Source organism: Herpailurus yagouaroundi, unplaced genomic scaffold, assembly GCF_014898765.1.
Source record: "Herpailurus yagouaroundi ecotype Mexico unplaced genomic scaffold, PumYag 220, whole genome shotgun sequence".
NCBI classification, from domain to species: domain Eukaryota; kingdom Metazoa; phylum Chordata; class Mammalia; order Carnivora; family Felidae; genus Herpailurus; species Herpailurus yagouaroundi.
Window position 1 is genome coordinate 5,017,826 of NW_024412451.1, and position 9,616 is coordinate 5,027,441.

General features: G+C 55.6%; 1 protein-coding gene across 1 annotated transcript in view; it reads right to left on the reverse strand.

The window, feature by feature from the left end:
• The window catches only part of GYS1 (glycogen synthase 1), a 19,821-nt gene extending 10,565 nt beyond the window's left edge, over positions 1 to 9,256 (reverse strand). The window contains exons 1-10 of the mRNA XM_040457658.1: positions 9,139 to 9,256; positions 7,459 to 7,640; positions 5,231 to 5,422; positions 4,133 to 4,318; positions 3,735 to 3,879; positions 2,558 to 2,675; positions 2,118 to 2,238; positions 1,727 to 1,833; positions 353 to 412; positions 186 to 264 (exon numbers count right to left, since the gene is read on the reverse strand). Coding sequence (XP_040313592.1) covers positions 186 to 264; positions 353 to 412; positions 1,727 to 1,833; positions 2,118 to 2,238; positions 2,558 to 2,675; positions 3,735 to 3,879; positions 4,133 to 4,318; positions 5,231 to 5,422; positions 7,459 to 7,640; positions 9,139 to 9,256 — 1,308 coding nt within the window. The remainder of the gene's footprint in view (positions 1 to 185; positions 265 to 352; positions 413 to 1,726; positions 1,834 to 2,117; positions 2,239 to 2,557; positions 2,676 to 3,734; positions 3,880 to 4,132; positions 4,319 to 5,230; positions 5,423 to 7,458; positions 7,641 to 9,138) is intronic.
• Between the last annotated feature and the right edge of the window lie 360 nt (positions 9,257 to 9,616).

Genomic DNA, 9,616 nt, shown 5'->3' on the forward strand with positions numbered 1-9,616 from the left:
TCTCTCTCTCTCTCTCCCTCCCTCAAAAATAAATAAGCCTTAAAAAAAAATCAATTGATTCCCTGATAAGGGTGCCGGTAACGCAGAGCCCCCAGCAATCTCTGGGGTCAGAGCTAACACGGCAAGCTGCCCCCGGGGCGGGTGCTGGGCATCGCCATGTCTCTGTTCGGGGGCCCAGACCATACCTGCGTGGCAAAGATAGCTCTCTTCATCATAGTGAAGTCCTCCTTGTCCAGCATCTTGTTCATGTCCGGGAGGCTCCCCCTGCAAGGTGACAGGGTATGCATCTGGGAATGGGTGATCAGTGGAGTCAGGGCCCAGGAGGATGCGGGGCTGGGGGTGGGACACTCACACCAGCAAGGACTCGTAAAGCTTCCTTCCGAACTTCTCTTTCACGGTGTTGGCCGTATCCCTAGAAGGGGCAGGGACACAGCATCACATATATGCCACCTGCCATTTATTGTCAGCTGCTACACCGAGTTCTGAGCGGAGAGGCCCTGGGGATTTGGAGCTGGAGGACGGGGACCTGGGAAACGGGCCCTGAAAGGCTCAAATCCCCTGTGCCCCTCATCAGCTGTGTGGCGGGGGACAGGTGGCCTTCCCTCTCTGACTTTGGTGACTCATCTCTCAGACGGGGATAAAAATAGAACCAACCTCAGAGGTCTGCAGGGAAAACTTGATGAAGTCACGACAAACAACGCACAGTGCCTGGCACGCAGCAAACCTTCCAGAAATGTCAGCTATTATTAGGACGTGCACTAGTCCTGGTGGTGGCCATGCTAAGCCCCATGTTATAAAAAGGGAAAACAATGTTCCGAGAGAGGAAATTTTATGTGCACAAGTGAAGCTAGCAACGAGTGACACCCTGCAGCCTCGATGACATTCCTCTAATCCTAATCTTCTCATAGCTCTGGCCTCATTTGCTACCCCATCTCCCTTAAGCGCCCTGCTCCAGCCGCACTGGTCTCCCTGTGGTTTCTCAGACATACCTCAGGGCCTTTGCATCTGTGTTCCTCTGCCTGAAATGCTATTCCTCAGATACACACAGGGCTCCCTCCCTCATTTCTTCTACTGGTCTCTACCCAATGGCAACTTTCTCAGTGTGGCCTGTCCTGACCATTCCATGTCCTGTCTCGCATTCCAGTCCTGCTTTATTTTCTTGTCAGAGCACTTTCTTTTTGTTGTTGTTGTTGTTGTTTTAAAGAGTCTATTTTTAAGTGGTCATCTCTACACCCAACACGGGGCTCGAACTTACAACCCCAAGACCAAGAGCCACATGCTGTACCAACTGAGCCAACCAGGCACCCCAGAGCACTTTCTATAGAACTCTCTAGAATGTGAGCTCGGTGAGGGCAGGGATTTTATCGTCCTCATTTACAGCCGCGTCCCCAGGGCCTGGAACAGCGCCTGGTCCACGGTAGGTGCTCAGTGACTATCTGATGGCTAATGAGTGGCTCTTGCAGATGAGGAAATCATCACAAAGCCACCAAGGGTCAGTGGCCCAAGTGGGACCTCGCCAGTTTGATGTCAGGGCCCTGGTTGTTCGGTCACACTTGTCCTGTGTGCGACTCCTTACTGCCCCTGAGCTAGAGACGTCTTAAGCAAGTGACTTCACTATGAGTTTTTGGGGGGCAAACTGCTCATGTTCCAGATAACAAAACTGAGCCTCCCAAAGCACATGGCTGGGAGTGGGAATGTCAGGGATCCTGGGCCGAGGGCTGCTGACCAAAGCTGCTTGCGCACAGCCTGGCCTTTGAGGGTTTCCACGTTGAAATTGTTGGTCCGAGCCGGCATGATGAAGAAGGCGACCACTGTCTGCTCACTGCCGTTCACCTGGGCAGAGGAAAAGGCATGGGGTGGGGGGAGGGGGTCAGGATCACCCGAGAGAAGGCTGAAGCCACCTACCCTTTTCCACCCATCAAGACCACTATGGCCCTGCCATGCTCCTTCCCGTCAAGGAGAATTAGAGTTATCATCCCCACTGGGACTCTGGTCTTCTTTCTGGGTCTCTACACTTTCCCTTCACACACGGGGTTTCCCTACTTCCCGCCCCCCCCTCCCCAGTTATGTGCTGATTTCCTTTTCCTCTTTTTGTCTTCTCAAAGCCCAGGCCTTACTCTGAGTAGATAGTTGAGCCGGGCCAAGGCCTCTAGGAAGACATCGGCCCCCTTGTTAGAGAACTCGTAGCGGCCGGCGATAAAGAAATACAAGGTCTTGTCCAAGTTGAAGTCCAGGTGCCTAAAAAAGCCATAAGGCATGGTGGTGAAGCCACCTTGGTGAAGCCAAGGGTGGGGACCCGCTAGCCCTGGCCTTGAAACTACAAACCCCAGAAGCTACAGGGGCAAAGAGCATCTTAGGCAGTACAGAGGCATCATGGGAGCTCCTGGGAGTTGAAGTTCTTTTCTCCCTAGATGGGGATCAATACTTGAATACTCCACCATTGTTCTGGTGCTCAGGAATGGAAGAGGCTGAGCCCCCAGCCATCCCATCTCTTACACTCATGAGTTGGGTTCCCAACCCCTTCCTCTCCCAAGACCTAGGTACCTGGTCCACGTACCCATAAAAATGGCCCCGCACAAACTCCTGGATTCGAGCCTTGCTCTGAGCATGGAGGTTCTGGAACTCATGCATGGCAGAGAACTTCTTCACATTCAGTCCATTGGGGGTCACGATATCTGGGATTTGTGGGGAGAAGGTCCATGTTTCGTATCTTCATCTATTCATACCCGCCAGTGTGGTTGAATGAATAAACAAAGGAAAGACTCCTTTCCTTTCACAATCTCTTGGTTTTAGAAGCTCCCTTGGTGGCCCCGCTACCCTGCCACTCAGACGCCTCTTTGCGCAAAGTCACTTGCTTACGTTCACAAGCACGACCACAACTCCCAGCAGCCCCTGCAAATGGCTAACCACACAGGGAAATGAACTACCTTGGGGCTTCTGGGAGTTGTAGTTATTTTGTTTCCCCTATCCCACCCTATACTGGGGATGATTTAAACATCCCCATCCTGCTTCTCCCAGAATATACCCTCAACCTTCAAGCCTCTTTTAGGGTCCCGATCATTTCCTATCCTCCTTGAAATTAAAGTACATCAATGAAAAAGTATAACCACCATCAGCTCCAGGAGTAGAAGGAGCTGGCTAGCCAAAGGCCTCCTGGGAATTGTAGTTCTCACAATACACCCATTGAGAATGGGGGCTCTAACCCGAAAAAAATAACTGATTCCAGGGGTGCCTGGGTGGCTCAGTCGGTTGAGCATCCAACTTGGTTTGGGCTCATGTCGTGATCTCACGGTTCATGGGATCGAGCCCCGCGTCCAGCTCTGCTTGGGATTCTCTCTCTCTCTCTGTCCCTCCCCCTGTTCATGCTCTCTCACTCTCTTTCTCTCTCAAAATAAATAAGTAAACTTAAAAAAAAAAAAAAAAAAAAGAATAGCGGATTCCAACACCACTCTTCTCAAAATCAAAACCCAGTGAAACTCCATTCCCTTTCAGAAGACCAATAACTACATTAGCCGATAAGGTAACTTTACCATTTTGAAATGAATGTCAAAGGAACTACACCTCCCATTAGCCTCTAGGGCGTATAACCAGGCAGCTCCCTATTCAGGTCATCAACTTAGGGCTGGCTGGGGGGTGTAGTTCTTTGCTCTCTACAGTTAAAAAAAAACCAGCTAAGTATCGGCCTGAGCACAGACTGCCTCATTCATGTCTAGGGACCCCAGCCTATTCCCTACCTGGTTTCCTCTTGAGCAGGTGCTGAGCCTCAATGGCAGTAATCTGGGACACAGTAGTAAAGATATGAGCGCAGTGGGCCGCTGCCCGCTCCATGCAGTAGCGGTGATAGATTTGCCTCTCCCCTGCTTCCTTGTCCACATTGAACTGGGTGGGAAGGGAAGGCAGTCAGGTTAGAAGAACTGGGGAGAAGACTTTGGCGGTCCAGACTCCGGGGTCCCGGAGGTGGTTGGGGTTGGAAGCTGAACTCCTTTGTCAGAGGGAGGAGGGGGTGGAGGACTTGGACCCCTGGGTCACGGGAGAAGAGGAAGCTTGATCCCCCCGCCCCTGGGCTTCCCGGACAGCTTTGGGCTGTCCCGAACCACTCACAGCCCCCATCTGCCACACGTTCCCGGCTCACATTCTCCAGGTTGTTATAGAAGTCCACGGCACCGGCACACAGGTAGCGTCCCAGCAGTGTGGCGTGGGTGGTGAAGATTGTGGCCACGGGCAGCCGCCGGGCCCGGCACAGGCAGAGGCCAATGCCCGCCAACCACTCGTGGAAGTGTGCAACCACGTGTGGCTTCTCCTCGTTCTGGGCCAGGAACTATGGGGCAACAGGAAGAGGGCCACTGTGTCTCCACGTGTGTTGTGCAGACAACCAACAATCCCCAAGGTGGACAGGGAAGCAGGGGAGAGGTAAATCTATCGTCATTCTTGCACAGAGTGGATGGTAGCCCACTGCAATTCCCCTAGAACAAGGAACTGTAAATCTCTGGGATGCCAGGCCAGCTGACCCCATCCTTCAAGGCTGATGGGAGCCGGGGGCGGTGGAGAGGTTGGCCCCACCTTCTAAGTGCCAGCAGGGCTGAAGTGGATGGTCTGAAGTTGTAGTGTCCCCAAGTCCTGGACGCAATTCCTGGAGAGCCATTTGTCTCAATCAAGAGTGGAGCTGCATCCAATACTGACTAAAGGACTACAACTCCCAGAATGCCCTAGGACTGGCCCATTCGTAAACTGGTTTCCCTGGGGCAGGAGATGTGAAGTTTCTTCAGCCTTTTAAAACCTAAAACGGGGTCAGAACCAGGATCCCTGGTTCTCATATAGGCTGGAGACCCTCAACCGTCCAGGGCCCCCTCTGAGAGCTAAGTCCAGCCACTATCAGACTACAGAACTACAACTCCCAGAATGTCCTGGTGCAAGCCCTCTAGCCCGGCCAGCACCCCCCAAAGCTAACAGTTCAAAATTTCTATACTGAGAAAATTAGAATGAATGAAGCTGCAGTTGGAAGTTTGAGCCTCTGGGCCCCTGGGTGTCTGTGTTCCCAAAGGTCAGAGCTAGGGCTTGGAAAAGGACTTACAATCCCAGAATGCCTTGGGAGAAGCCAGCTACCCCCAAGGGGGGCGGGGGCCCCCCCGCCACCCCTTCCTACTACCCCATCCCCTCTGGCAGGGACTAATGGCCATAGTAGGTTGGGGCCCGGGTCAGGAGTGACATGGCGACCAGCAATGGGGCCTACCTCACCCAGGAACCAGGTGGTGAGGAAGCCAAAAAGGACGGCGTCGTTGGCCTCACGGTCGTACCAAGGCACCCCGATGTTGCAGGTGTCCCAGAGCTCCCCCTTCCAGCGCTCCAGGGCCCAGGCTGAGGCCCCCACGTCCAGGAGCACCACCAGGGGGCCCCCCTCGATCAGCCAGCGTCCGAAATACACCTGGGGGGCCCACAGGAAGACTCAGGCTTTTGGCCACACCTCCCTGGGCTCAGCCTCGGTGGCTCGCCCACCCGCAGGCAGCAGTCGGGGCTTAAAGCCTCAGTTCTTCCACCCTGTTTCGGTACCTGCTGCTAATTTCTCCCCCGCTGCCTTATTTCTCTACGTGCTGCTAGTTATTCCCACCACACTCTTTGTCCATCGCTGTTACATTTTCCCTGTGCCTCGCTTCCTTTCTAGATTTGCGCAGTGGCGGTATCGTAGCCAATGAGGGTTATTAGAGGAGCGATTACTGCTAACTGAAAACCTTGCTTCCTTTCTATAACCGCTACCCTGGTTCCCAACCCACTGCCTCCTTTCTCTTGCCTATAAGCATGAATGTCACACGGTCCTGTCTCTGTGCCCCCCACTGCCTTGCTTTTCCGCCCTTAGCATTTCTCCAACGTGCTGCCTTGTTTCTGTGCTTCCTGCCACTTCCGTCTTGCCAACCCCCCTGTTGCGTTCTCCCGTTATTTCTTCCTTCTGCTGCTAATTCCTCCCACTGGATGCTTCTTTTACTGTTCTCATTGCCACATTCTTCCGCGCCCGCTGCCTTGCTTCCGACGCTTTCACTATAAATTTGTCACCTGCTGTCTCCTTCCTCTACCCTTAGGCCCATCTTTGGACTCTGCAGCTACCTTTCTAACACCAGCTGCTGTCTGCCCCACTGCCATGTTTCTAAACCTTGCTGCCACATTTCTCCGGGCGGCTGCTTTCCTCCTGAGATGATGGCCTAGGTTCCCGGCCAGCTGCCACAGCCCTGTGCAGGCGGCAAGCAGTCCTGCGCCTCCCGGACCTGGTTTTGCCCAGCCTGGGGAGCCTGACTCTGATACCCCTCCCCCTCCCAGCTGTCGTCTGCCCTTTTGCTGGGGGGGTGGGGGGCGCTATTCTTAGGCCCCCAGCACGTGGGGAGCAGCTGCCATGGGGGAGGGCTGGGCTGTTCTAGGGTTCCTTAGGGACATGGTCCCCGGCCTCTCTGGACTCCAGACCCCACCCCAGACTAGAGGCTGTGAATGAATGAAGGAACCACTGTACTTCTTCCTCCCAGACCTGTCTGTCCTTCCACCCTGCTACATCATGGCCTTTTCTGCCAGAGGCAGCCGCCTCTCAGTGCTCATCCTTCAGTCCTCAGCCGGGGCTCTGGGACTCTCCCTTCCTATCTTTAAGTCCCGGGTCTGCTCCTCTGAAACTCTGCCCCCTGTCTCTCTTCTCTCCATCGGTACTCTATCTTCCTCTCCCTTCTAGTTCCTTCTCCTGGAAATGTCAGGCTGCCTCTCTCTCTATTGCTGTAGCCCCTGGGGCGATCGCCACCTTTTGGAACATTCAATCTCTCTCCATCCATCTCTCTCCCTTGGTCGGCCTGTCCACCTCACTGCCGGCTTGGCTGTTTATGATAACGATGATGACGATGGCCGTGGTCACAAGAGCTCATACACAGTACTAATTGAGGCCAGGAACCGGGCTGAGGACTTTATTAACTAAAAATTAATCCTTTCCCCCAAAACGAACAAGGTAGATGCTATTAGTAGGTTTATTAGCCAAGGTCACACAGGCAGGAAGTGGAGAAGGTGATTTTGAACTTCAGGCTCCAGAACCCCCACTCTGGCACTCCTGCCTCACCCCAAGCCCATCTCCCCCCGGGTTCCACCTGGCTGTCTGTCTTTCCGTCTCGCTCTTTTTCTCTCTGTGGGTCTGAGGATCTTGGCCTCTGGGAGCCATCTCTCAGTCTGTCTTATGCACCTGCTGTCGGTCCGTCCGTTCACCAATGTCTTCAGCTTGGGGTTCACCCACCCACTTCATGGGGTCCTGCGTCTGTCTGTCTGTCAATCTTACCTCCTCTGTGTCTATCTGGGAAAGTTCTGGCTCATCCCATGTTTCTGTCCATGCCTCCCTCTCCTCTTGGGGCTACCCACCCTCTCCCCGCTGTCCCTTCTCCAGCGCCGCTCCCACCCTGACTCTGGGCACCCCCCTCCCCTCCCCTCGGCCAGGCCATGTCCCACCTTGCAGCCCTTGCTGTTCATGGAGTCCAACGTCCTCTTCAGGGCTGGGGTTGGGGGCTCGAGCAGTTCCACCTGGGTCCTCACGCCCTGCTCCGTGTACGGTCCCACCAGGTAGTAGTTGTCACCCCATTCATCCCCTGTCACTTTCGCCTTCGTCTGTAGCACCGTGTAGATGCCGCCCACTGTGGGCCCAAGTGCGTGAGGGCAGGCCCCAGCCGAGGTCCACGGGTCTGGGACCTGGGGCAGGGTAGGGGGCCATGGGAGGTACTGGGGCCCCACACCTCTGGCTTAGAAGGAGGAGGGGGCTGAGAGCCCACCCTTCTGAGTCAGAGAGATGATGGGATAGGAGTTCAAGGGCAGTACTCCTGGGTCTAAGGGAGAATGGGGCTGGGGTTGGGACTCAGGGGGAGAAAGGGGCTCAGGCTAAACTTCGGAGTCTGAGACATGAAAGGGCTAGGGACTCGGGCTCCTGGGTCTGAGGGAATTAGGGGCCGGGGTCCCAAGGATGACAGAAGCTGGCAAGGATCAGCAGGACTCAGGTCCCTGAGTTCCCAGCTTCTGGGAGCTGGGTTTATAATCTCAGTCAGGCTCTAGGTCACGGTAGGGGAGAATCTCTCTCCATGGCCCGATTCAGCTTCCCACAGCTGCCCAAGAGAAGCCTGAATTGTCATTCCTTGCCCCCAGGGACTCTGCTGACCTGTCCCCCAGTGTCCTCTCCCCAACTGAGAACACACGTGCAGGGCCCCGCTCTGCCCATAACTCCACTCCAGACCCAGAAGTCTGGGCTCTCAGCCTCCTCACCTACTGGAGCCTGGGCCCTGGGGATACATGGCTCCCAGTTCAAGGGCTGCTTGCCATGGGGTGAGACTCAGCCCCATTCTCTCCCAAGACTCAGCAAAGCAAAACCCCAGCTGGTTTTCCAAACCCAGAACTTTAGGACCTTCAGAGCCTGGGACGCAGAAATCTCGGTCCCCAGCCACTCCCATCCTAGGGCCCAGCCCCTGACCAACTTAGGACTTCCCAGCCTTCCCTCATTCCAGTACGCATGTGTCTGAGGCCGCAGGCTTCTGTACTCCTAGAAACAGAGCTCACACCCTCGGCTCCTTCAGAGTCTAGGCATTCAGACCAACTCTCTCCCACCCTAAGATCTAAGAATTAGAGTCTGCGGCCCTTCCCATCTTTACTCGCAAGTGGCCAGCCCCCAAATTCTGCCACCACGACTCATGCATCCTATCTCCCTGTTGGCTCTCTCCCAGATCCAGAGTTTATATCCCCAGACTCTTCCCTGAGGGCCACAGGTCTGAAACCCAGCCACTTCCCTAGTTTTGCACTAGAAAATGCCAACCCCCCATCTCCTTCCCGGTTCAGGACCCAGGTCTCTGGTCTCTGGGAAGCCTCCCTCCGGGACCTGGGAATCATTCATTTTGGCCCCCTCTTCCCTAGGACCCAGCAATTGGACTTCCAGCTTCCTTTCATCTTCACAGTCAGGCGACCCATCCCCACCCCGCCAGGGTACAGGAGACTTACCCCGGCCCTCCCCAAGGACACAGGAGTCATAGGTTCCTTGCCCAGAATCCAAGAGTATCATGCCAAGTAACTCCGTCCTCTAGGACTCGAGAGTTTCGCGCCCCCATCCCCGACTGCCCTCCTGGTCCAGGACCCATCGCCTGGCGTGCTCACCCTTGTTGGCCACCTCCCAGGCCACCTCGAAGAGCACTGTATTCTCCAGGTCGAATTCATCCTCCCAATCCTCCAGTCCTGGCAGTGAGGACATGGACAAAGTGCGGCTTAGAGGCATGGCCGACGCGTGAAGGGGGCTCCAGGGTCCACAGGTGGGGGCTCCCGAGGTGTCTGGGGAATGCAAAGGGCAGCAGCGCGGGGCCAGGTAGCTGGTGCCCGACGGGAAGCTTGCAACGCCCTCGGCTTCCTCTTGCACGACCGCACCCCCGCCCCAGAGCTCTGGGCCGTAGGCTGGAGGCGGCCGCAGCGTCACTGAGGCCGGCGGGGGCCCTGCAGTGAAATCTTGCGGCCGCCAGGCGGCGGGGCCCGCCCCCCAGCCAGAGCCATTGGTCCGTGCCCGGGGGAGGGAGCGCCCGCGTCTCCTCATTGGTGGACAAGGTAGGGTTTGCTCTGCTCCGCCCCCCCCAGCGGTCAATGA